We start from the raw sequence: 27,694 nt of genomic DNA, 5'->3' as shown, positions 1-27,694 counted from the left end.
ATTTTTTTTTTAACTTCAAACGGGTATAACTTTTGATAGGAATATCCGTTTGAGGCCCATAATATGTCAAAATGCTCGAAATTGAATGAAGAATCTCTTGGCAACTCGCCAACTCCACTGGCGAGTCCACCAGGCGCCGCCACGTGTCCAACTCGCCAACTCCACTGGCGAGTCCCCTTCAGAAACAGACCCCCTGAAAAAAGTTTTAAAACAGCCCCTTTTGGGAATTAGTTTCTAAAAGGGACCTAATTTGAGCAATTTGCTTATTTTTTATTTTGTTCTTTCTTTTAGGTTTAATGATGTTATGACTAGGGTAGTTCAATTTGAACTGGACTAAACCCAGCTATAGGAAACAGTTTCAAATTATAAATGTGGTTCGTCCAAATTGAATTGAACTGCAAAATAATTTGGGTTAACCAAACTAAACTTTTTGTAAGTGTAGTGAACTGGACTGAATCATTTTAGACCATACTAAACTTCTCCGAATTGCAACCGAACATTTTTTAAGGCCCTTTTTTAGAAGATATTTTTATTTATTTTTACTTGTAATTACAAAAATACTAAGTTATTTTAATTTTGCTTCTCATTTTTACATTTTTTATGCTTAAAATATTTTGTTAGAATATTAAAATGGACAGAATACTGTTGACTTAATAAGTAAAAAGATGCAACCTACTTTTTTCTTTTGGAAATTTTGAACAGTGCTCATGAGAGTTTATCATTTCATGAATAGATGCATGGTGGCAAATATAAATATAAGAAACTTGCAACCTGCCTGCAACAATTATGTGCATGGCATAACCACATCCTATGTTGGTAAACAACCCAAACTAAATACAAAAAAATGAAGATGTCAACATTGATGATGTCGTCCTTTTAAATACACACTGAATTAGTATACTCATTTGGCTAGGGGTGAAGCATGAGATAAACCAATCAACTCAACAATTATATGTTCACTTTTAGTGTGGTGTATAGTTTTTTTTTTTTTTTTATCATGGTATAGAGTATCATTAATTTCATAGATGACTAATCCGTGAAGGAATTTAATTGATCATTTTTGGTGAGTCATATAATAATTTTTTATATTATCATGTTATTTTTATAATTAAATTAAAATTATTATTTTATTTGACGTCTCTTTTTATTCAAATTAAGATAAAAACATGAGATTAAAAAATATTATTATATTAGTTATTAGTTTCTTTTTTTATATATTATTTTCATAAGTCCATACTAAACATATTTTTAGTTCCCTAAAACATATTAACATTTAATTGATCTATAAAAAAAAGACTTAAAATATTTCTTTTTCTTTAACAAAATAAGGGACACAAACTAAAATTTAAATTATAAATGAATTAAATTAAATTAAATATTAGTATATTAATATAAAATGATATATTGTTGATGATACTTATCAAACTAAAACATTTTCTTTTCTTTGAGAGAAAAATATAATTAAATTAAATTATAAAATATATAACTAAATTAAAGTTACAAAAATGTGATGACGTTCTTTTAAGTTTATTCAAATTTGTAAAACCTAACCGTGATAGAGATAGATTAAATGAATATAAATACAATGGAGATAAGAAAAGAAAAAGTCAAATCAAATTGAATTAAAAAAAATATGATGTCAATGTGAGATTTATTTGCTGAATGTAAGAAAATATATAATTTTAAATGAAACGATGTGTCTACTTTTTTTTTATATATAATACATGTTTATATTTTGATCGTCGAATACTTAAATATAAAAGAGCTTAATTTAATTTAATTTGCCACATGCCATGAAATCTCCAAACCAGCTCCTAATACTTAATGTGTGTGATTTGGAGACCAATTTCTCACCTACCTATGACACCAATATAGCACAAGAAGGTGTCATGAATTGCCATTTTCAGCGGCATTATATTTGAGATTAGGGATGAGAATAGGTCAGGTCGGTCTACAGGGACCTACGACCTAGTCTGTATAAAGTCTGGCCTGGATCTATTTAATTAAAAGGCTAGGCTCAGACTTTTTTAAAAGTCTATTAAATTAAATAGATCAGGCTTAGGTTTATTAAAAAGTCTTATAAGTCTGATAGGTCGGTCTATATATATATATATATATATATATATATATATATATATATATATATATATATTATTTTTTGGGTACAATTAATTTTTTTTATTACACATTACTGTTTTGATTACACATTACTGCTTGAGTCATGTGCCCCTTTATATTCTTCATTATTTTTATTGACTTTCCTTTTCTTCTTAACTTTCCCATTACGTTCCTGCTTTAAAGCAAAGGAATATTAAATATTTATCATGAAGAAGACTTTCAAAAAGGCTATCAGGTCAGGCTAAACTTTTAAAAAAGTCAGACTGAGCCAAAATAAAAGTCTTTGATAGGCTATAGGCCAGACTCAGGCTTCAAAAATTCATCGTAGGCTAGGCTTAGGCCTTTTAAAGCCTGACCTGGTCTAACCTATTCTCACCCCTATTTGAGACCTAAAATCAATGGTGTGAATTTAATATAACTTACAGGGAAGCAACCCTTAGAATATACAAAATTATCAAATTCGAGAGTTTACATATACTCCTGAGAATTTCATAGACTTGACTCATAAACTTAACTCGTAGACTTGTAAGAGTCTACTTCATATAAAAATAATAACAAAATATTTATAAATAGCATACTAATTAAACATTTCAACAATATAATAAAGCAAAATAGTAAATCATAAAATTCAAAATATTTAAATAACCAAGTCTACTAATAATACATCATTACTAGACAATAACTTATAGAGGTTATAGTAGGGGTAGATAATTCTGATTGAAGGTTAGATGTTATTAGAGAACAAGAGTTTGATATTATTAAAGGTGAAAATTTTGTATTTGAGAATAAAATGAAGATATGTTGAATGCTAAACAGATAAAAAACAATAAAAAATAACTTACATTTTGGTATAATTTTTTTAACTTGTTAACTCGTTGACAATGTGATAAACTCGAGAGTCTATCGACTTTACTTAGAGTTTATAAAGTTTATGTAAAGTCTATTAAAAAAAGAATTTATTCAAGAGTCAACTCGAGAGGACAAATGAACTCGTAAACTCATAAGCGTTAACGAGTTAACTCAAGAGTTTGATAACCATCATAATATAACTTACCGCAGGTTCATATGATCATGTGAACTATTAGAATTTGACCCAACTTTAGGTGTGATACTTTTTTCGTTTGAACTATACATACATTTTCACAAATGAATTGATCAAGACTCATTATTGTTTTCCAACACAATTCAGAACTAACTATTTGAAACTATACACTAGAATGCAAAAAATGAAAAAAAAGACAAGAATACAATAATAAAGCTCATGATTTTTATTGTTAGTTGGCTGCCGCCATTCTTTTAACTGAATATGTTACCATTAGTAATTTCATACTAACATTCTACTGTCACTATATAATTTAATAAGTTTTTGACATGTTTCTTTCGTTTATAGAATTCTGTAGCAACAATAATTTCATACAATGTTTTCTTGGGCCGGCTTCCGTTATTCATACAACAATAAATCAAATGGAATAGGAATTTTCTTCCTCCACTCAACATTTTTTTTTCTTAAAATTCTATGTATATTAAATGTGATGTTTTTTTCATATTTATATTTCTAAATTAAATTTTATATTTTTTTAAGTAAATTATCAATAATTGAAAATAACCTTAATCTAATATAAATTATTCATTATAAATCTAAAATGTAATTTAAATATTAAAAAATATTGTATAAATTTTAATTCTAATATGTTAAAAAAAATTATAAATTTTAATTGTTTAAAATAAATACTTGTGTGGGTATATATGCTCCTCGATCATGGTCACGAAAAAACTGCTTTTAGACGAAAATCATAACTTTCAATAAAATAAATAAAATTGAATCAACAAGGAGAAATCTCCGAAAAAAAAAATGTCCCCCCTAAATTAGAATCTAAATATTTAACAAGTCCTCTTTTCATCAGATTCGTTTCATCTCAATTTTTTTCTCTTCCTTGATCCAATCCAGATTCAATCAGAAAACTCCACTTTCCAAAACTAAAAGTAAATATATAAAATGGGAACTTTTTTTTTTTTTCATTTTGACGATTTTTTTATTGAAATTGAAGAGGAGTTTAAATTTAGAAAAGAAAGAAGAAAAATAGCCGTTGGAAGTCAAAATATAAATCGCAACGGCTACTTTCTCTCATTAAACTATCCGTTACCCTTTTGGTTCTTTCCCAACTCATAAAAACTCCCTTCATTTCGAATTTTCATATATCACATTCCCTTCACTTTCTATTCTTTCTTCTTCTTCACTTCAAGGTATTATTCATAGTTGCTGTCACTATAACATCAATTTCTGATTTTTAATCCAAAGTGTTCTGATTTCATCTTCATTCTTCTTTGCAGACAGCAAAATGAACGATCTTATGACCAAATCCTTCACCAGCTACGTGGACCTGAAGAAGGCTGCAATGAAAGAAGATGTTGATTTGGAAGCTGGTGTTGTTGTTTCTTCTGCTACTCCTCGCAACGTGGAACTTACCTCTTCCACAACACACTTGGACACCGACATGGGTCTCTTCCTCGAAGAGGCTGAGAAGGTGAAGGCTGAGATGGGGTCCCTCCGTGACATCCTCGGCCGCCTCCAGCAGGCCAACGAGGAGAGCAAGTCCTTGCACAAGCCCGAGGCCCTCAAGGTGCTCCGGGCCCGGATCAATGCGGACATTGTCGCTGTGCTCAAGAAGGCCCGGGCGATCCGGGCCCAGCTAGAGGAGATGGACCGCGCCAATGCTGCCAACAGGCGCCTCTCCGGCCTCAAGGAGGGGACGCCCGCGATCTACCGGACCCGGATTGCAGTCACCAATGGGCTCAGGAAGAAGCTGAAAGAGCTCATGATGGAGTTTCAGGGGCTGAGGCAGAGGATGATGAGTGAGTACAAGGATACTGTGGGGAGAAGGTAATGATCTACACACATTTTTTTTTGTCTTAACCCTCTGGTTCATCTGGGAAAGAGACCCTAACTAATATGAAATTTGGTCAAAAAGTAAGTAAAATCTGACTAATAATTATTTCTGTCAATGATAGCACTTGGGTAGTACTATCCGAACAATATGGAATTTGGTCAAAAAGTAAGTAAATCTGACCAATAATTGTTTCTTCCAATGATTGCACTTGGGTAGTACTATCCGAACAATTCAACTAACTTGGTTATTCACACACTCTTTATCTTTCCTTCTAAGATGCACCCATACTTTAATTTGCTTCATGAGGAGGGTCTGACACTGATACTGATATTCTTGGATACTTTATCTGCATTATGTATTTGTGAAAGTTGTAAATTCAATTCAACACTTGCATATGAGACATAGAAGCATAGCCATATCCATATTTGTGTTTGCGTATGACATTCTTGGATACTTCACCTATACTAAGTATTTGTGAAAGTTGTGAAAATTCAGTTCAATACTGTTGCATACAAGACATGGAATTTTCAATGCTGCTCTTAAATTGTGAAAGTAATGAAAATTCAATTAAAATACTTTCTTAATTTGAATTTTCAGAACTGCACTTATATATTTGATATGTATCTTTTTATATTTTTAGAAAGGAGGGAGATTGGTCTTATCCTTATCTGTTCTTAATTTGGATTTTTATATATCTGTTGTGGGTTTGGTTTTATCCCTATCTGTTCTTAATTTGGGTTTTTATGCAGCATCATGGTTTGATTAATTTGTGTGATATGATGTGAAATTCAATAGGTACTTCACAGTGACTGGGGAGCACCCAGATGAGGAAGTGATTGAGAAGATCATCGCCAACGGGAACGAGGAAGAGGTTCTGGGGAAGGCCATACAGGAACACGGGAGAGGGAAGGTTCTGGAAACAGTGGTTGAGATTCAGGACAGGCATGATGCTGCCAAGGAGGTGGAGAAGAGTCTACTGGAGCTGCACCAGGTGTTTCTTGACATGGCTGTGATGGTGGAGGCACAGGGTGAGAAGATGGATGACATTGAGCATCACGTGCTGCATGCTTCTCACTATGTCAAGGATGGGACCAAGAATCTCCAGAGTGCAAAGGAGTACCAGAAGAAGAGCAGGAAGTGGATGTGCATTGGGATCATTCTGTTGCTCATTCTTATTCTGTTTATTGTTATTCCTGTTGTCACCAGTTTAAGCAGTTCTTGAGTTTTTGTTTTTTAAAGAAGGCCTTTGAGGAGGAGAGGAGGGAAGGATTTGGAGAGTTTGGATGATGATGATTCTTCTTGACTCATCGTGTTTAGAGTGCTTGATGGGAGATGATGATTCATCTTTTTTTTTTTCCCGCAAATTTGTTTAATTGTTAAGGTTACCTTAACCATGTGATTTTTCTATCTTCGCAACAAAAGTGAAATATAATTGAATCATGTTTTAGTGATTTCTGTATCTTTTCTATCAAACTTTGAATTGTTAATGCTACCTTATGCAAGTGCTTTTTTACTCTTGCGCTTGCATTTTTAATTATCCAATGTTTTGAGAAGTGGAAAGGCACAAACAAGATCGTGACTGACTTACAGTGAGACATGAATATTGAAAACATCATGACGCACATATTAGGCAGGTTATATGCTATTGTTCTCTATCTAACTGAAAACTACAAAAATGTTGCATTCAGTTGCTTCAAAATATTTTGATCATACTAGAATATATTTCATAGAATATATAGTAAGAGTCCTTGTATATTTGTTAACGGATTGGGAAGTGTACCAATTGTCCAATTAAAAAAAACTCAGAAGTCGAGTGTCGATTTTTCAAGAAATTTCGTGTTGTACTTATTTTAAATACTTTTTCAATTTATATAAGAATAATGAATTTCAGGTTGGAGTACAGAATAAAAATTAATATTTGTAAATAAACAGCGGAATAATTAAGATAAAATTCAATGAATGAAAATGTTAGGATCTAACATGCCTTAATCGAAGAATATATTTTAGATCTTTGCTTTGACGCATGGGCATAATGTAATCATTTTATGTCTAGCAATGATTTTATTAAGATATCATTTTTTCTTATTCTATTAAAGGTTATCCTCTCTTGAGGGTTTAACCCCTAAAACCGATACATGCATATTCTCCTTAAATCTTAATTAAAAGTTATCCTCTCTTGAGCATCTAACCCCTAAAAGAATAATAAGATGAAATATGTAAGATAAAAACAGAAAAGATAATAGAATAGAAAGAAACCTAAAAGGGAATCCTTTTGCATTGATAAATTTGAAGTACACCATACATCCTTAATGAGTGTTGTTCTGGCGTTGCACGCTTAGTGCGCCTCCTTCTCGTGCCTGAGCCGTGCGCTGAGTGTGTCATTTGGGCTGGGCCTTGATTTCCTCTTTGTGTTTGCCCATTTTTGTTGTTGCCCGTCTGATTTTAATACATGCAGCCAGAAATTACACAACATCAATTCTTTCACATTTTAAGCACAAATAATTGTTAAATAATTATTTTTAAAGAAAATTTGCTTTATTTTCTACTCTCATAATATAATTGTTTAGCCGTTATCGATGTTTCGCAGAATAAAACAACTGGTCACCACTAAATAACAATTACATTTGCAGACAATCACATAAGACCAAAATAATAGTCATATACAACACATCCATATACCATCTATGTAAATTATGTAATGACTAATGAAGGTGACAGCAATTTTAGGCTTATGAAACCTTTGAAGGGAGGCCTTAAAGCGATATATCTCTGCGTCTTCCCATTTCCCACGGCTGGCAACTTGTTAAAAATGATGCCAAATTCACCTTAAAGGAATATACAAAGTTGTAAAGGTCCTCATGCTATTTGAGATATAGCTTCTCTGGCTTCAAGTAAATGATGTCAATTCATATCCCACTTCTATAGCTCTTCATACTCAATTTTTTCCTTTTCTGAGGAATAATCATCATCAGAACAACATGGGCTTAGTCGAACTGAAGTGGTTCCACATTCATGGAAGCAAATGATGCTAACATATCAAATTGATTAAACTCCCTTCACATGACCAATGTATTGAATAATAAACTGCAGGTGGAATGAACTTCTAAGCCCAAACCTAATCTCTACTTCTATTTGATTGGCTACAAAAGCTCAAAACCCAAATCTAAAATCCAATTCTTGTGATGCAGCAAAAATATAAACAACACATGTGTGTATGGTAAAATGAGCATTTGTCCATACTTCAACCCCAAACAGCTGGGGAAGGTAAATACTGATATCAAGAGTTATGTACTTTTAACATTCAAGTATAATTCATCACATTATTTAAGCCTTAAACCTAAACATATTTCATGTAATCATTGCTATTTGTTTGACAATCACCAGAGAAAACTCTGCTAAATCACCTAACATAAAAAATGGCAACGATAATTACCTTCCAAATAAGCACCAAGACCCTCCAAACAGTAGGATTAGTTTGGTCAATGCATAAAGCTACCAACACGGTGTCACATTATTCACAGATAATCATACTCCTTAAGTGTGGGGGAAAGAACATTGTTAGGAGAAGTCAACATGTTAAATAAATGAGAAGTCAACATCTTAAATAAATCTTGATGTGTATCAAGGAGGTTTAAATCAAATGGTGATTGAACATAATACATGAGCTGTAAATCTCTAAATCCTTGTTTTCAGTTCTTACAAATAAAAAATAAATAAATCTCAATGTATTAGTCCTAACTCCCAACCAATATTTTTAAAACCAATTAATTAATTGAATTAGTGAAAGCACTAATTTACAATTAAGTAATAAAATAATATAAAATTATAAGAAATCAATATATAAATATTATAAATTAGTATAATAATTAGATTATATGTTTTAGAAGATAAAAAAATTAACAATACATGACAAAGTAATTTATACCTACATGTAATATATAAATATGTCTTTTTTTTTATCTTACAAAAGTTAGATTAAACAAAAAAATAATAAATATTTTTTTCTTTCAAAAACAATAGTTCTCTGTACTAGTTTTGGACCACTTTGATTGATTCTTTACTCTAGGGACGGAACTAGACCTAAAGGATCCATAATTATAAACGTTAGTTATCAGTTTCACATTGTACAAAAAATCCTTCAAATTTTTAACATAAAATTGGTACCTACATTAACTATAATTCTTTTTTAATGAGTTAATAAGGACAACATGGTATTTTTATTTTCAATTTTTAAACTTTATTTCCAACTCGAAAAAGTTATATTTCACCTATCCTTGGAAACAAATTTGCGAAAAATAATTTTTAAAAATATTATTTTTTTAAGTAATGAATACTGCATTGGCAAATACTACTTGCATTCCTCAATGATAACTAATTATGGAGATAAATGTCCAATTTCATCACAGAAAATGTTAGCCTCACAACAGATGATGTTTACGCTAAGTCCATCGACGTAGAGGCACCACTCAATAAATATTCTGATTTGCATTTCCTTTTCCCTACCTTATCACCTCACAACAGTTTTGTGCACAACGAATCAACATATGACTACTTGCTACTTCTGATTAGACTTCGCGTGTATACTTTTGATGATTGCAAATCTGAGATCCAAGTTTTCTCATTCAAAACGGGTTTGAGGAATAGAGATGTTATTAGGGATTTAGAGCTGGGTCGTTATTGAATGTGCCTCTTCATTGGTTGGTCTTTTGCAGTGATAAAAACAATCCTATCATTATTGCTTTTGATCTAGTACAAAAATGTTTATTGGAGATTCCGCTATCTGTTATTTAATTATGGATAAAAATAGAATATATAGTTTAAGGGTAATGGAAGGATGTATCTGTGTGTGTTGCTCAGTCATAGGCTGTGTAATGACTGAAATAATTTGGTTGATGAAAGAATATAAAGTGCAGTCATTATGATACCCAAAAAAATTGGTTTTCCCCAATATGCATCACCAAAGATGGTTGTAGTGGATTCAATTTACCTTGCTTAGACAAAATATTTGATGTGTTGCTTACTTAAGAAGCCATAATAATCAAAGGTAATTTGAGTGGAAAATTATGTAGGAAAACACAACTAACGTTGAAAGTAAAACAATTAGGATTTTTCATGAGATTTTACAATATTACCATTTTAGTGCTAAAATCTCAGAGAATATTCAATTAATATTTTAAAATTTATAATAAGCTCATGTTTCTTGCAGGACATCAAATATGCAATAATATACACAATTACTTTGATGTCACTTTGCTAGAAATGGTGACAATGCTAGCATAAAGCATAAAAATTGGAAGAGAATGACTTATATATATGATATTGAATTATATAGTGTTAGATGAGAACTTGTGTCTGTTTTAGTGGTGATTTAAGTAAAATTGGAGTATCAAAAGATTTTCCAATTTAACTATGTTTCAAAGTAGAAGTTGGCAAATCCTTGTTGTGTTATACAATCTATTTAGTGCATATATTGTTTTTCCTCTCAATGGTATCATGTTTGTAGTCTGTTTCTTTTATGCTCTTTTACATAGTTTTTATATGCAAATCCTACTAATTAGATTATTTCACAGTATTTAGGTGTTTTTCCCCGTAAAAACAATTACTAGTCTTTATAAGTTAATGTGTTGTTTCTTCTTTTGACTTGAATTTGTGAAGATGTTATTGATCACAATCACCTATGAGCCGATACAAGGGATTAAGTAAAAAGGGTTGTAACTAATTGTTGGAAAACTTGAGGAGGATATAAAACACCAGGTGATTTTCACCAATAGATCAAGAGCATATTATAGAGTGAACTTAACACTGCTTTTAACCTAAAACCTTAATGCAATAAGTTTGTGGGTCTTCTTCGCTTATATGTTGTTTAACTTGTTCATTTTTATCTAATGTAGAATTTCTCCTTCACACTTGAACTGCAACAATCTGCCCCCTCCCCCCCCCCCCCCCCCCAGATTGTGAGCTTCTTTCGCATGGTATATCTCCGTTAAGTAGAAGTCATTTTCAATCCATAAGTATCCAATGATGGCCTTAAAAGATTAACCATGGTTGCAATATGATTTCCACCATTAGGCCCTTTGAGCTTATCTATTGCTACTAACACGCGTTAGATACTTGCATTCTCGCTCCATTATTTCAAGGCCATGGGACATGTCGCCTAGCCTCTATATTACTAAGAAGACTTTTAATCTTCGTATATGGACTCACCATCAGGAAGAATTTCAATTAATGTTTTAAGAATTGGACCAGATCAGTTGGAACCCGGTGGACACACTGGTTTGGTTTACTAAGAGGATAAGGAATGTATCAGAATCAATGTGGCCTGGGTTGAATCAGGTGGGTCTTTGGTTGAACCAAGTGCTCCTTTTTTTAAAAAAAAATAAAAAATTATAAATGTTTTCTATGTTATTTTTTTAAGTTATGATTATTTTTAAGACATTGGATGTTTGTTTGTGTTTGTAACTTATTTATGGGCTTGTATTGACCTAAATATTGGTCATTATTTGGGACACTAGGTATTTTCTAAAGACAATCATTTTAAATTTAGAGTATTGAATGACTAAATTATGTTAGTTACATAGTTATATTATTTTCTTAAAAATATACCGGGTCAAACTAGTTCGACCAGGGACCTATTAACCCAATGCCTCGGTTGATTCGATTATCGATCCGATTCTTAAAACATTGTTTTTGATGCAAGGGATCCCAAGTAGATTTTCAACAATGGGTCACAAGGACACCACACAAGTAAACTTGACACCACCTTTGTGGGTTTTTCTCACCTATATGTTACTTAACTTGTTTATTTCTAACTAATGTGAGACTTCACCTTCACACTTAAACTCCAACAGTAATCAAGTTATGATATATGCTGATCTTGGCTACAATTGCTTTTACCTATTAGTCCTTTTGATATCATTAAAGGAATTTTGATTGCCTATAAGTAGAGCTTATGCAGGATTTGCTAATATTTCCCATCAATTTTTCCCTTCGTCAAGATCATATTTAAAATGCTTTATTCATTAAAAGAAAAAAAATTAAATAAAAGAACCCTATGTTTTGTTTAAAAGACCTATAAAGCCCCTAACTTCATTATTTCTTTCTTTAAAAAAATAAATAAAGACTTGAACCTTGTACTTAATTCGTGTCATTCCTTCTCCACTCATTCTCATATTTTCTTCCTTTCACTTTCTCCACTCATTTTCCTCTATTGATTCAAAATTCAAATACTCCTTACACCTATGAGACATATATATAGCACAAGAAAGGTTATTTGAGTTGAGAGGAATAATAGACACCCCATAAAAATCTCTATTTGAAGCTCTTTGAGGTAAATCCATAACCCATAAAGCTAGATGATTATTTTTATGACATAGATTAGTAATAGGTTTTGTGTGTAAGGTGTTGGAAATTTTAATATTAGGATTCTTATGGTTTTCTCAAAATCCTAAGCCTTATAAGCTGAGGATTTTGTGTAACCTCTTTGTTTCTTATCATTGATGCGTAGTTTCATTGGAAAATATGTTGGTTTCCCCACTTGGTGAATTTGGAAGAGATTCACTTGGTTCCCTTATAATTGTGAGTAGCTAATATACACAGTGACACTTTTATTTGTATTTTGGAGAAGCAATTAAATTTTAAAATTGGTTTTTTTTTGTGATCATGGTTCCTATGAACACTTGAGATAAGAATAAAATTTATTTTTACTACTTGGAACTTGATTTTCCATGGTTCTTAGAAATTAATAATGTATTTTAAATATGGAATTGATTACTCATTATGGTTTTCGTGACTAATCACCATTTGTTACAATGAACACAGAATGTAGACAATGGGTTGAGTACATGTAGTTCCTATAATGGCCATTTGTTACAATGGAGAGAGAATGTGACCTATGAGTTGAGTACCCATAACGAAGAGAGAAGAGAGCCTATGGTTTGAATATCCATAGTTTCCATAATCATCGACTGCTACAACGAAGAGAAAATGCAACCTATAATCTAAGTGATTGTTATCCTATAGTTATTGTTTGTCACAACAAAGAGATAATGCGGTTCATTATATAGTGTGGTAAGATAGAGGTAGGAAAATCCCTCAATGTATAAGATGTATGAAATTCAACCTATTCGATTGAGAGTTTTGTTTGTCATTTTGTATTGATATAGTTCTTTATGTGCAATATGCTATGAGTATGTGTTGTGTAATTTCATAGAAAGGATCTATTATTGATTACAAAGATTTTAGTTAATATTCAATGAATTCTAACGAGAATAAATATCAATTTTACAAAGTGAATTATGTTGTATTTACTTTTATTTAATTGTCAACACAAACTTTTATTTGAATGTAAAAACCCGTGCTATGTTTATTTTCTCCTTCTTGTTCACTTTGCTTATTATGCTCTCACAAAGTCTTTATAACTTATCCATTATTTCTTTTTTCTTTTCAGATGTACTAGTGATTGAGTAACAAACTTTGGGTTTGTTATTTTTCTCAGGAATTTGTTCATTTTTTCGGTAGGCTTCCATTGCATGCAATGAAGAGTATTATGGTGATTCCAATATAATGTAACTATAGGTATAAGGATAGAGATAAAGACACTTTCTTTATTTTGAGACGTAGGTGATCCTTACTTATGGACAAGATGACTATGTATTTTGATGTTTGAAAAGTTATGATAATTAATATGTATGATCTATATGATTCTTAAGTTGGATCTATATGATCTATATAATGTAGCTTGATTGAAGTAGTTGGATGTATTTATATCAAAGGCTTAAGTTGTGATGTGTGATCTTGACACAAATTAGTGAATAACTATAATAATAATATTATTATTATTATTATTATTATTATTATTATTATTATTAAATTAGTGAATGAAAATAAAATAAAAATCATTAACAACTTTATAACATAAGACAAATTAAATATGTTTTATAGTAGTTTTAACACAAATATGCCTTTTTTAAATCTTAATTTATTTTTTTTTGTAAGTTTTTATAAATTGGCCATTACTTAATAATGATCAGGGGTGTTCATGCTTTTAGTTTGATTATTTAAATAATAAGTTTATAACTAATAAATAAGTAGATTATAAGGGATTATAATAACTAGTTTTATGTATCTGATTATTGTTTTTAAAACTAATTATACAACCCGTTCTGGATAAATAAAATAAGTTATTCGAAATAATTATTTTTTAAATAAAAATAAATTATTTTAAATAACTATTTATATAAAACAAATTATAATTTTATAACTATTTTTATGTAATTATTAATTACCGTAGTTATTATTAGTTGTAGTTATTTTTTTCAAAACTAGGTTTCCCGAGTAGTCTTAGTAATGACGTGATATAGATAAGAACACATATAGATATAGATAGGAGTGTTTGTGGTTCAGTATGGTTTGATTTTTTATCAAAAAAATTACTTGAGTTAAACTTAAAATATATATGTGATTCAGTTTAGTTAAATTAAATCAAATTAAATTAATATTTTATTATTTGATTTTTTGTCTTTTGTTAAAATATTATTTTATTAAAATTCATATATTTTCTTTTTATATTTTAAATGATGATAATTAACAAAACTTATTATTATTATGTTAAATCTTTTACAATAAAAATTTGTAAAATTTCATATATTAAAAGAAATTAGTATGTATGGTATAAGTTTCTTATACATAATATTACAAAACATTATAAAATTTAAATGGTATATAATACTAAAATAATAAAATAATATAAGTATTAGTAAAGTATTTGGTTTTGGATGGATTTTTATTTTGAATTGGGTGAAGTCTCTCACCTATAAATAGATTTGATAGCTCCCAACTTTGAATCCTACCATAACCCAGAATGAGTTGGTCGAGTATAGCAACATGGGATTTTGCATATGAGAGGTAACAGGTTCGAATTCCCACTCATATGCTTGGGGAGAAAGGTCAAATCACATGTTTAAATTTCTATTCATTGTCCTTACTTTCTTGGATCCCTGTTTGTGAAGAAGCATCAGGGTCTTCCTTTCTTTATTTCTTTCGCTGATCGAATAAAATTTCCCCATTTGAAACCCCACAAGAGTGCAATTGACAAATAGCCACACAGAAAGATAGGGTTTTGAGATATTGCGAACGATGTTGAGACTGTTGGATGCACACTGTCACCTTCAGGACCCGAGAATCTTAAGCAAGGCACCCCATCTCATCAAAACCGCGCAAGACACCGGCGTCGCGTACTTCGCCGTTAACGGAGTTTCCGAACAAGACTGGCACTCCGTTAAGCAGTTGGCCGAAACATACCCTTCCGTCATTCCTTGCTTCGGTCTCCATCCTTGGTAATTGTTTTTGTTTCTTGGTTTCCTCAATTGAAATGACCTTATTTTGTGACGTTGTTGCAGGTTTGTTAAGGAACGGAGTCCCAATTGGTTTCAAACGTTGAAGGAATATTTTGATTCCACACCCTCTGCTGCAGTTGGAGAGGTAATTGCATGTTTATCGATGAAAATAGTTTCTTTAAATTAACATTTGATGTGTTTGAGCTTTTTGACTTTTCCTCAGATTGGTGTGGACAAAGGATCACACGGAAAGAAGATTGATTTTTCTGAGCAGGTATTAGCTTGTTATGTTATTTTTGTGGGCTATTATTGGGGGGTGTGTGAGTGAAAGATTAAATTTGGACTGTATAATCATACACAAGTGATTAAGATTTAATGTGATGTGATTACTTATAAAGTCACATGACTTTTTAAGATTAAATTTTAACTGTCCATGTTTGGTTATACAATCCAAATTTAATCTTCTCACTCTCACTCTCATATAAGATACTTTCCTCTCATATGATGTGTCCTCTCTCTCTATATATGCAGTTCTGCATGCAATTACTGTGTTGGAATTATGGGGTTTTAGGTGTTGAGGGAGAGAGTAGGGAGAATAATATTCTCTTGTGTATTGTGTTGTATTACAATATGATGCTATTGTTCATGAAACCTAACTCAATATGCCTTTTTATACTATTAACTAATCATAATCTTAACTAATAAGGAAACAAATCATAAGATATTAGGAAATTATGGAAACTAAGAAAATAGGAAAACTAGTTGTAAGAGATAATCTCTAGCATACCTTAAAGTATTCTATGATAAATCTATATATTATTGGATACTCTAAATAATTTAAAGATACTACTGTAATATAGAAAATGTATAAAATGCAATGTGATCCGCATAGGCAGATTTGCATATTTGCAGTAACTTCCAGGAAAGCTGAGTGTATGTGCCCTTTTCCTTTTCTTCCCCATGACTAAATATCCCCATCATTGATGCTGCCAATCCTTGGAAATTTAATTAAATTGACCAATACTGTGAGTACTTGACAGTGAAGTAGTTAAATAACACTTTTGCTTTATATTTTTGGGCAGATTCTCTATTTCAGTCGGCTAATTACTTTTTGAATTTTATTTTACAATATGTCAGGGCTAAATGTTTGGTTTTTCTTTATGAATCTAATCATTTCATATGAGCGTGACAAGATAAATTGCTTTAATATACTACTATTTTTCCACTATAATTCTCACATGTGTGAGATGTGATATGCTTGAAAATATTTATCATAAATAGTGGCTGAATTATTTAAGGTGCAGTTTGGTACATCTTGAGTTGTAATGGAGAGTATATATTGTCCGAGTTATTTAAGAGTTCATTGTAAGAATTTCAATATTTTGTACCATATATTGTAAAGAGCTTTTACACATAAATAAATTCGATTTCCATTTCCCAGTTTAAGCAAGAAGCAGTACATATAAAAGGTCTTACGATATAAATATCTACTTGTTTGGAGTATTTTGAAATGTAACCAATTACTTATCTAAGTACTCTCAAACACTGCAGTTCAAGGTTTGAAACCCACTGGATGCACCTTGTGATTTGAGCTAAGCCGATACCTGAGATAGTGGTTAGTCCCTCATCCTTTTGGTTTTGAGGGACACCTTATGGTTTTTCACAAAGAATAAAGTACTTAAACTCTGGCTAGGAATGAGTGGCCCTATTTTGTTGGTTAAAAAGCCTAAAGATGATTTTGGCATCTGTTTACAGTCTTGGTTCAGGTAGGAGAACCAAAAGCGCTGTATGTACATGAAATTAAACACCATTTTTTCTTAAGGAACATGGATTGAGATTCGAGAACAATCTTATTACTTAGCAAAGTGAGCTTAAAGTTAATGACCCTGACTAATTGTCTGTAAAGAAAACAATAAATTAAATTTCAAACTGAATTTGCTGCATAGACATAATTAGGAATTTTGGCAATTGTGGAACTTGCTGATCATTAGTGAGAGAGTGAAGGTCTTTCTTTAGAGCAAATTACAGCAATACCTCCTGAGGTTTCGTGTTATTACATAAGCACTCCTTGCTTTTTTTAACCATTACGTTCACCTCCCTTATAGAGGGTGTTAGTGTAATGTTTTGAAACATATAAGGGGGTGTTAGTGTAATGGTTTCAAACTTAAAGGGGGGTTAGTGTAGGAAAATCAAAAAGGATGGGTTGTGTGTAATTTGATAAAAGCCTTTTCTTTAAAGATGCTGAATTCTGAATATTTATGGTTGGTGCCATTTTTGTTAATCTCGGAGGCTTTGCTTCCTTAAGGATAAGCCAATTTTCAAAGGACTGTAAAGCATAGCACTTAGGCTTCAAAATGGGTCAAACTACAATTTCTCAATGAACATTTATTTTTCTTGATATAAAAGGTTATATTCTATATAAACTTTATCAAAATTTTGTTGTTTGTAATGCTGCCGTGCCTCTAATGTAGTACATCCAAAGGCTAAAGCCCAGTCCCATCTCCCATGTCTTCAGTTAAGAATGACATTTCACTGCCAGATTATCAAATAGAGCTCTGGCCTTATGGTATTTGTGGAAACTTGGATCTACCGAAAAGAAAATGATGCGACACTTTAGCTAAAATAAGAAACACATTGACCAATCATATATCAAGGACAGAAGATGACCATTTATGCAGAAGAATGCTACCTAGATTGTTGGCTGCTAATACATTAGGACATTTGTGCAGATTGAAGTATTGAGGCAGCAGCTTGAACTTGCAAAAGAGTTAAACAAACCAGCATCTGTTCATTGTGTTCGTGCTTTTGGTGATCTTCTTGAGCTAATGAAGTATGAATATGCATTCTTCTTTCTCTTCTTTCAATTGTTACTTTAAAAGATTGCTTAATAATAGTGATGATGGAATGTAAAATTTTCGAACTGCAAAAGTTCCTTTCCATACTGAGGTGATTGGAAAGAGAAAAATCATATTTTACTAAAGGACGTGTTCTGTAGGATACAGCTATTGGTGATGTTTTTATTTCTTACTAGATCTGAATGTGTATAGTCAAACTAGCAAAAATCACCCATCTCTTTGTTTTATTAAATTCAAACAGAAATTCAAATTCCTAACTAATCATGTTCTTTTATGTGACTTGACAATGACATACGCCCTATTGATAAGGTGGTTGCTGTCTATCAGAATCCAGAAACTATATAATTTCAATGAGGTCAAAGTCAAAGTATGCATTGTTGTTTCTGTAGACTTTGTCAAGTATGCAAGACTTCTAAATGATAGGAAGGTTTTCTATCTTTCGTACAAATGGAATTGTGATTTCCTGTGATTGCTTAATTTATTTTTCTTACTGTTTTGAATTGCTTTGATATATAGTTATAATGAACCAGTGCTTCTCAGATATAGTTGGATTTGATATTCATTTTAGTAAACTCTATTGGAGGATTTTCATCCTCAACATTCTCTTACACTGAAATGACTTCTAAAGTTGGCTTCATCATTCTACATTGTGATTTGGAGCTTCTCCGCTTCCTCCTTTTTTTTGTTTCTTGTTCCAAATTGCCTGAATTTCTAATATTTTGGTAGTGAAATCAGTTACCTAAGCCATGTGTTCAATTCACCAGATATAATCAGCTACATATTTTAACTGCTTGTATTTTTTCTTGTCAGTAGTAGTGTAGTACCACATGAAATTTAGTGATATTTGCAGTACTGTTAATTGGTGCATGTAACAATTCTTATCACTTGGTCTTATATCAACTGCTGAAAATAAGATGATTTGATATTGATAGATACACACCCATATAATTAAAGTTATCACTTCTATATTAGGGGTGTGTGTGTGTGTGTGTGAGAGAGAGAGAGAGAGAAAATTAAATGGCTATTAAAATCTGTAAACATTCCTGGGTATCACAATGTTTTGTCTGCCCTTACAAATTACTTCTGTATTAGAGCCTCAGATGTTTATAATACCAGAGGCTTTTTCCTGATGTTTGTAATTTGGCCTCCTTTTTTAGCATGGTTAGATGCTCAGATTCTCATTATCTAATGGAAAGCCATTCAATTAATGTTATGGTGTTGTTCTCATTTTTCATAATGAAGTGGCATCCCTGAAATTTCAGTCTAAGAAATTTCAATATTTTCAGGTTTTTGGGGCCTTTTCCTGCCGGTGTCATTCTTCATTCTTACCTAGGTTCTGCAGAGATGGTTCATGAATTTTCCAAGCTTGGTGCTTATTTTTCCTTCTCAGGATTTCTTATGTCACTAAAAGCAAGTAAAGCAAAGAAAATGCTGAAGATGGTGATTTTCATCACTCCTGATATATGATTAATGTTGAATGTAATTTTGTACTATATATTTCAAATCAGTGACATGCTTATTTTCTATTCTATTTAGGTCCCTCCTGATAGGATTTTGTTGGAGACAGATGCACCTGATGCACTACCAATGTCAAACATAGATTCTCTTTATTTTGTTGAAGGAGATACTTCTCTCACCGAAGAGCTTCTTGCCCAAACAACAACTTCATCAACTTCTGGTTCTTCCCTCGGTAATTCATCCCATGTCTTGGCAGATGCTTCGATGTTGCCAAAGGAAACACTCAATCATCCCGCAAACATTCATAATGTATGTAGCTCAAGTAACTGCCTCTATTGTCACCTTTGGTTTTCAAAAAAAGCATCTCTTATTATATGATTTCCTTGGAGATATATGTTAATATTTTCAATTGAAGACTCACATCTGATTCAGGTAGATAATTTCCCGTAACAACAGTTTAGGCAGAAGGGCTCAGTTAAAAAACAAATACAAGTTAAGAGGACCCAATTAAAAAAAAAGTTCAAGGACCTAATTAAAAATTATCAAGTAGTTCAAGGTCCTACATATTAATTTAATCATATTAAATTTATACAGTGACTTGCTTTGTTAGATTTACACTCTTCAATTCATTATACTTACAGGTACTTGATTATGTTGCATCTATGCTAGAAATTACGAAAGAAGAGCTTGCTGAATTAAGTTACCAGAATGCAGTCCGGTTATTATCCTATGAAGGTTCGAAAGTACTTCAAAAGTAGACAAAACAATTGCTTCTTGAAAGAGCTAGCTTGGCAAAGTTTACTTTGGGAAGTTCCAAATAGAATTTCGTCTAAGTACGAGCAGATAGATTACAGGAAGAGTTCGCTAACATGTATGATATATGTGGTAGTTATTGTATCCCTGCCAAAGTTTATTGCATTCCATATGCTCAATCCTCATTGGATATAGTAATTTTTCTTGTCTTATCTACTTTTAAACATTCAATGCAACAACCTTTTGATGTAGTTCTTTCTTATTTCAGAGATGGAAGGGTACACCAAATGAACCAATAGACGTACAAAATAACATGGCTTGCCATAACTACACGAATGCTATTTTGGAGGAAAAACTCATGAAGCGTTGCCTTTCCTTTCCTAAAAGAAGTGATTGCCAACACAAGTGTTGTATTCAACTCAAAATATAACTAGGTTCTCTAATTAAATGTAATATAAGGTATAACCTTGATCATTCTCCAAGGACACAAATGATTATTTCTAACTTAATTAAGAGGCACTAGGCTAGGGGTTATGTCCATCAATTGAATTAAAACTAAAAATCCAAAGGTTGAAGAAAATTTAGATCAATCAAAACATTAAGCTAGGTTGTCACTTGGAATTCAATAATAAAAAAATCAAACATTAAGTAGAAATGAACTTAAAATCTATATCACATTCCTTAATGACTACCTGTGTTGTACTGGTATTCAACAAGGTGGAGAAGAGAGTACCAGTGCTCTTAGGTTGGTCGCTAGCAAAGCATTGAAGGTAAGCACCTATGGAACGATTCATGACTTCCGTCTGACTGGATTTCCAAGTGATACGTTGTGGAGAACTCAGAGAAGTTCCTTGCAACCCTAAAAGCTCCCACCAAAACACACTAATGAAGACCTTGTCACAGTCAGTGACGATCAATGATTCAAGGAATGCCATTGAGGTGGGCAATCTCAACGAAGAACCTTGAGGCCACTCTTGTCGTAGTGAATGTAGTTGGTAACGCTATGAGGTGAGCATAGTGAAGATGGCTACTAAAGTAGGGTAGGATCGAGAAAGAGAATATGCAAAACTGTTGTCTCTACTCGGCCTATAGCATATTTCAAAGGTAATTAAATTCTTGGAGTTTGAAAGCCCATTTTTGTTGCTCTGGTGATTGAATTACTTGTGACATAAGTTCCATCAAATTCTTTTGATCTGTATGTGATAATCTTGAATTGATGCCCCACTAAATACTGCATCTAATTTTCGACAGATTTCGTGATAGCAAACATCGCTTGTTGTATTCTATTGCATATTATTATTATTTTTTTTATTGAGGAGCGCAAGAGGGTGCCCATTTTGAGTGAGGACAACACCAATAGCCACTCTAAATGCATCTATTTTGATCTCAAAGGGCAATTCAAAGTTAGGCAACATGAGCACTGGAGTAGTCGTGATAGCATTTTTTAACTTACAAAAGCATAACTTGTGTCTAAACTCCAAACAAAAGTAGATGAGGAACAAAGCATATCAGTGAGTGACACAGGTGATGTGTAATGCCATATGAAGCAGCAATTGAATCCTGTCAAATCGAGGAACCTATGGAGAGTGGAGAGAGATTGTGGTGGAGGCCAATCCTAGATGGCTCTTGTCTTTTTTTGGATCGGGTTGGCTGAAATTATATGGCCTAAGTAATTAATTGAGGGCTAGGCAAAGTTGCACTCAGAACCATTAGGCCTTATCATAAAATTGATTTTCTAAAAGCAACAGCTAAAAATAAATGTAATCAGATTTGGACTAGTCATTGACTCGATTGAGATACTAAATCATATGTCGATCTAGTGAGTCACTAGTTGATTCGCATAACTCATCTATATTAAAGGTAAATCTAAATGATTTCATAACATGTTAATTTGTACACTTAAAGATTTAAAGTTTAACAAAATTTAACATATTTAAAAATATAATTATAAACTTATTTAAAAATTGGGCAACATATTTTTTTTAGAATTAAGCATACACATACAAACATAATTAAATAATCTATTTACTAAAACTATGTTGTTGCAAGGGTAGCAAATATAAAAACAAATTCAATTAAGTCAACAAACTTTTGCAAAACCTCTTTTATATAGACAATATAAATTTTCCATTCATCCCATTATTGCTATGTTAATAAATAATCATTTTTTAAACCAATAAGTCTACTAGATGAGATATGGTATATAACAATATAAGCCAAGGGTAAGAAGCCAAATTAGAAGTGACAATAGTTTTATCATCTCAAATTTCAAGATGCGATTATGATTGGTAAAAACAAACAAATCTATAAATAACGCAAGTGTAAAATATAAATTGAATTTTCTTATATGAGTGATGTTGTCCCGTTGTAAAAACAATAAAAATTATTTTTTAAAAAAAATAGCATGATTTGTTGAGTCAACTGGGTCACACTAGATTAATTAGTTGTGTGACCATTCTATTTAGAGGCTCAGGCCGATTAGGTGACCAGTTCTTGAGTCAACACATCCAGCCCGAATCGAGTTTGATAACACTAATAAAAATAAGCAATGAGTGAGGTGACACTATGAATCTCTCATAATGCCCTTTTGCCTTACCAATTCCTCATCCACTTTTATTTAGACCATTTTTATGCAAATTTGTTTTTATTTTTTTTAGCTTAAAATATATTTTTAATTCCTAATAAATATTTAATTTTTGTGTTTATTTCTTAATAATTTTTTTTATTGAGTCCTTAATAAAATAACAATTTTATTTTTTGTCCTTGATATTATTTTTAGTTTTTAATAAATTAGTAATTTTTTTTAGTCCCTAATAAATTTTATTTATTTATAGTAGTCCATTTGAAAAGGGATTAATAAAAAATGAATAAAATTTATTAGGGACTAAAAACAATATCAAACATAAAAAATAAAATTATTATTTTATCAGGAACTCAATATAATTTTTTTTATTAAAGACCCAAAACGAAATTCACTTATTTATCAAGAACAAAACATGTTTTAACCCTTTTTATGATATCCTTATTATTTTTTACTAATAACTATAATATCCTCACTTTCCCAAGTTAATATTCTTTTACTGTAATAAAATTATCACAATTGCTCTTATTAAATTATTTAATATATAAATAATGAAAATAATAAATAAAAATATTATATAACTCTTTGATCATCTTCAAAAACTTATATAAATATTTTTGAGAATATAAATGATCCATAAAACAAACTTTATTTATAATAACTAAGTATGATAATTCTCGGCATGAAAAAACATCTTCCCTCGCCACAAATTATATTTGAGGCAAGGCGAACATGGCCCACCACGGAATTCAGTGTTTATCTTACAAAGGAATCATCTTAAATAAATGTCTTATCCAAGGAATTGGATTGTATATTCCCTTTCTTTTCTTTTTTGTTATATGCAACGAAGTCCTACCTATTCTCTCTCTCTTTTTTTTTTTTGGTGCTGAAGCACCTATTCTGTGTTGCTGCTACTAGTCTACAATGAATATGTAAAAAGTGAAGATGACAGGGAAAAAACTTTTGTATGGTTTCTAACGTTCAAGATTTACTAAAACATAGTTGTAAAGAAAAAGAATAAAATGAGAGAGGAAAGAATATATACCTCTCCTCACTAGTGAGATGATGACTAATTGGTTTTGAAATTATATTCGGCAATATAGTGGCAGAATATTCTCATAAAGTCAGAACCACACACTGAATCTAAACTTCAAATTATAAGATTGTATTTGAAATTAAGATGATTTAAAAATGAATTCTCACGTATGAAAAAAATAAGTTATTATATATTATTCAACATTTTTACACTTTTGGCGGCTTGTCCAATTTTGGCAGATAAATTATCTTTAGAGCATGCATTTGCTTTGATTTTTCTATGTTTAGAATGGTATTCTTTACTTAATGGGTTTGATGAGATGCTTGTAGCTAGGGATGGGATAAACTTTTGTTTTATATTTTAATATAATTTCTTGCTTTAGATTTTCTCTACCTTCATACTTCCAAAAGGAATGGAAGGATAATAAAGCAGCAACTGTAACTGAACTCTTTAGCTTTCTTAGCTTAATGCGTTTGTTTTTATTTATGTTTTCTTTCTTTTGTTGATTACTTCAATTGTGGAAACCAAGGATAGAACTGTCTCAGTAGCTTCTGCATTTAGTCACCACAGGAGGGTAATGCTTTTGCGTAGTTCAGATTTTTGCAATGTTTTCTTATTAGTTATCCATGGATGATTATATTTCTTGATATTCTGTTGAGGTCAATCATTTGTAAATTATTTCAAAAATTGATGGCAAACATTAAAGATTCTTTGTAGTAGATGGAAACTCCTGGCGAAATCATTGTAAATTTTTGGAATCAAGAACTGGTATTTATTTGCTTTCTTTTTTTAGTTGTATTTTCATTTGAGAAATTCATTGAGTACGTGCATCTATGAAATTGAGTTATGTACTTTTCTGATGATTAAGTGAATATATATATATATATATATATATAGTTTTTGACTTTTCAATCAAATAATATAAAAAAGTTCAACTGGTATGGTCATATATTTATAAAAAGACAATGTTAACGTGGTATGTGTGTTGTGGCGGCTTAAGTTGGTCAAATCTAATTAGTCTCATTTGAAACTGACGCTATCAGATTTAGCTTCTAGGGTTTTATCATCTAGGAAAATCAACACATGTCTAAGGCTTTTGTATTAAAATGGAGTAATTTTTTAAATAATTACCAAAGTGAATAGATTTTAAGAAAATTACAGGAACATGAATAAGTCATGTTTTAAAATATTAATTTGTCTTATTTATTTTTTTAAGTAACATCTGTTTTAAAAACTGACTTTCTAAATTTTTGTTTTTTGTTTTCATTACTGAAGTCGTGCTATAATATATTACTTTCAGATTTTTTCAAGAATTGCCATTTACACCTACGATTTTTACTGATCCCCTTTTTCATTTTGTTTTTCCAATGTACCCTCAACTAGAAATTAAGAGTCAGATATTATTTGAATAATATTCTATTCCGATAAATTTTTGAAGTTGTATTTCTTAGGTTCTATTGGTTAGTGTTTCATTTTATAGTTATTATTTAAATGTAATGGAATGAGTGAATCAATTTCAAATAAGTCTAAAAGATGTTGATTATATCGAATCAAAAGATATAATTATAGTAATTATTTATTTAGGAAAAATATGTAAAATAACATGTAGCATTTTATTTTCTTCTCGTGCTTAATTAGTTAATTTATGTTGTTTAAGTTATATATGATTTCACTAATTTAAAATAACTTTAAAAAATGACTTAATTAACCATGGTCCCGTAATTTTCTCAAAATCTATCCTTTGGGTGATTGTTTCAAAAAATTGTCCCATTTTAATACAAAAGCCCATGACTGATGCTTATCTGCGTTATAGAGTCAGCTTTCATATAGAATCGGCTTTTTTCGGACGCTAATTACGTTTTTTCTTATGACATGTGCCCAAAATACATCTTTGTAGGGGAAAGAAAATTTCCTAAAGTGACAAATCACAATCTACGATAGCTCAAACTCAAACCATAAAACACTAAATGGAAATGACTAAGCCTTAATATTTCTCAGTTAGAATGTATGGCACTAATTTTTTTTGTCATTTATTAATGGTTTGGTGTTGGATTATCCTTAATTAAAATATTTTTTATTTAATGAAAATGAATCTACTAATATAGACATGGTAAGTTGATATTAAAATTAACATGATACAATAAACTAATAGATAATTCTATATCAGCGTAGAAATTTAATATATAATATTAATTTTATTATAGTATATTCTATCGTTATTGTTTAATTCGTTAGACGAAAACATATTGTTATCGTAATCCAACATTTATAGTTTTATACTAATAGTTTAATTTTTATTAAATAAATCTTTAATATTTAGTAGTGTGGTAAAATCTAACGCACATAGTGTATAAAAGTACATATATATTTGTAAAAAAAGAAAACCTACATAAGTTTAAAAATTTCAGATTTCACCACGGTGTTAAGTTGTAATGAAGTTCATGAACCTATCAAAAGTAAATATGAAATTTAACATATATAGGGTTAGAGACGAAATGGATCATATTTCATAAGACTTGAAACTTGTTTCGCAAATCAATATGTTTGTAAGATGATATTGAAACATATATAACTGACAGAAGAAATATGTACGTTCTCGTCAATATCTTAAGGAATCTGATCCGTACCTTCATTTTTCTCGTATCTTGCACTCAATGACTTTAGCATATATTTTGTTCATTCATATCATTTGAATCACTTTTTTTTTTGTCAGCATCCTTTGAACCACTTGTAAAAAGGTTCCTGATCTTTTTAGGATCATTTTCTACATCCACACCAATCCAAAAGCAACTTGAACCCACCTTATATACGTTGAAAGCTACGTGATAAGATATAGTTCACGAAAACTCTACATTAACCCTTTCGTATTCAAAATATATGTATTGTTCTTGATAGTTTATGATTCCCATAGAATTTTCCACCCGAAAAGTAAAGATATAACCCTAAAATTAATATGCATTACAAGTACATATCAAATCATATAATAGATCCTAGTCATATTAAAAACAGAAGTATAGTAAGCAAAAGTATAAATATTGTATCACTTATCTTGAGCTATGCGCAAGTTGTTTTCCACTTTAATATCTATAACATCGTTAGCGAAAAAAAATCTACAACATTTTTCAACTAATAATACAAATAAGAAAAGTGAACCAAAATGCTTCGGTTCCATTTATGTGTATATTAGATGACCTGTTGCATTGCTACCACTAAGCTAGCAATTTATTTCAATATAGGTCGAGTTTAAGTTGAAAAACACTGTCTAACTACAGAGTGGGCGATTGCCAATATTTCCAAAACCCTCAAGGAAACTTGCTACTTTAGCTTTTTTTATAATATAAAATAATTTTTAAGGTTTAAATATGTTTTTTTTTCTATAAAATTTGATTTTTTTTTTAAATTTTAGACTTTTGAAATTTTTTTAAGTCTCTATAATAACAACATTAACAATTTATTAACTTGTCACGTCATTCAAGAGCCTAAGAGACTATCACATGTAATTTGAGTTTTTAAATCTTTCATCAGCTAATCTGAATCATAAGCTATTTTGAGCATATGAGAATTTAAAAATACATTTTTTTAGAATATAATGATAATTTTACTTGAAAACAAGGAATAAGACAAAAAAGTCTTTAAAAGACTAAAATAAAAGCAAAAACTTATAAGTCTTT

General features: G+C 30.8%; 2 protein-coding genes across 9 annotated transcripts; both read left to right on the top strand.

Annotated features, from left to right (window-relative positions):
* The first annotated feature begins 4,269 nt into the window (after nucleotides 1-4,269).
* Nucleotides 4,270-6,446, top strand: LOC114389253 (syntaxin-related protein KNOLLE-like). The gene is made up of 3 exons (XM_028349886.1): nucleotides 4,270-4,362; nucleotides 4,450-4,999; nucleotides 5,802-6,446. The coding sequence occupies exons 2-3, from the start codon at nucleotides 4,458-4,460 to the stop codon at nucleotides 6,226-6,228; spliced, it is 969 nt and encodes a 322-aa protein (XP_028205687.1). The 5' UTR covers nucleotides 4,270-4,362; nucleotides 4,450-4,457; the 3' UTR covers nucleotides 6,229-6,446.
* An 8,387-nt stretch (nucleotides 6,447-14,833) lies between these two features.
* On the top strand, nucleotides 14,834-21,673 carry LOC114390675 (uncharacterized metal-dependent hydrolase YabD-like). 8 transcript variants are annotated; one of them, XR_003661992.1, is made up of 9 exons: nucleotides 14,834-15,340; nucleotides 15,404-15,485; nucleotides 15,564-15,614; nucleotides 18,070-18,170; nucleotides 19,482-19,635; nucleotides 19,732-19,962; nucleotides 20,323-20,524; nucleotides 20,675-20,865; nucleotides 21,124-21,673. XR_003661992.1 is itself a non-coding variant. In XM_028351506.1 (7 exons), the coding sequence occupies exons 1-7, from the start codon at nucleotides 15,141-15,143 to the stop codon at nucleotides 20,350-20,352; spliced, it is 849 nt and encodes a 282-aa protein (XP_028207307.1). In that variant the 5' UTR covers nucleotides 14,834-15,140; the 3' UTR covers nucleotides 20,353-20,946. The 8 variants fall into 8 exon arrangements, 2 of the variants coding, with proteins under 2 accessions (XP_028207307.1, XP_028207306.1); XR_003661990.1 differs by having other exon boundaries at nucleotides 14,837-15,340; nucleotides 20,295-20,524; XR_003661989.1 differs by having other exon boundaries at nucleotides 14,837-15,340; nucleotides 20,295-20,524; nucleotides 20,675-21,604.
* Nucleotides 21,674-27,694: the final 6,021 nt, after the last annotated feature.

This window comes from Glycine soja, chromosome 16 (assembly GCF_004193775.1).
Source record: "Glycine soja cultivar W05 chromosome 16, ASM419377v2, whole genome shotgun sequence".
NCBI classification, from domain to species: Eukaryota; Viridiplantae; Streptophyta; class Magnoliopsida; order Fabales; family Fabaceae; genus Glycine; species Glycine soja.
This window is presented reverse-complemented; position numbering and strand designations above follow the sequence as displayed.

Bases quoted from the DNA above. Each gene is read 5' to 3' on its own strand.
- LOC114389253 (XM_028349886.1), top strand. From the start codon at position 4,458: ATGAACGATCTTATGACCAAATCCTTCACCAGCTACGTGGACCTGAAG. The intron at 5,000-5,801 runs GTAATGATCTAC...GAAATTCAATAG, and splicing joins AAGGATACTGTGGGGAGAAG to GTACTTCACAGTGACTGGGG.
- LOC114390675 (XM_028351505.1), top strand. From the start codon at position 15,141: ATGTTGAGACTGTTGGATGCACACTGTCACCTTCAGGACCCGAGAATC. The intron at 15,615-18,069 runs GTATTAGCTTGT...ACATTTGTGCAG, and splicing joins AGATTGATTTTTCTGAGCAG to ATTGAAGTATTGAGGCAGCA. The intron at 19,963-20,294 runs GTATGTAGCTCA...TTATACTTACAG, and splicing joins ATCCCGCAAACATTCATAAT to GTACTTGATTATGTTGCATC.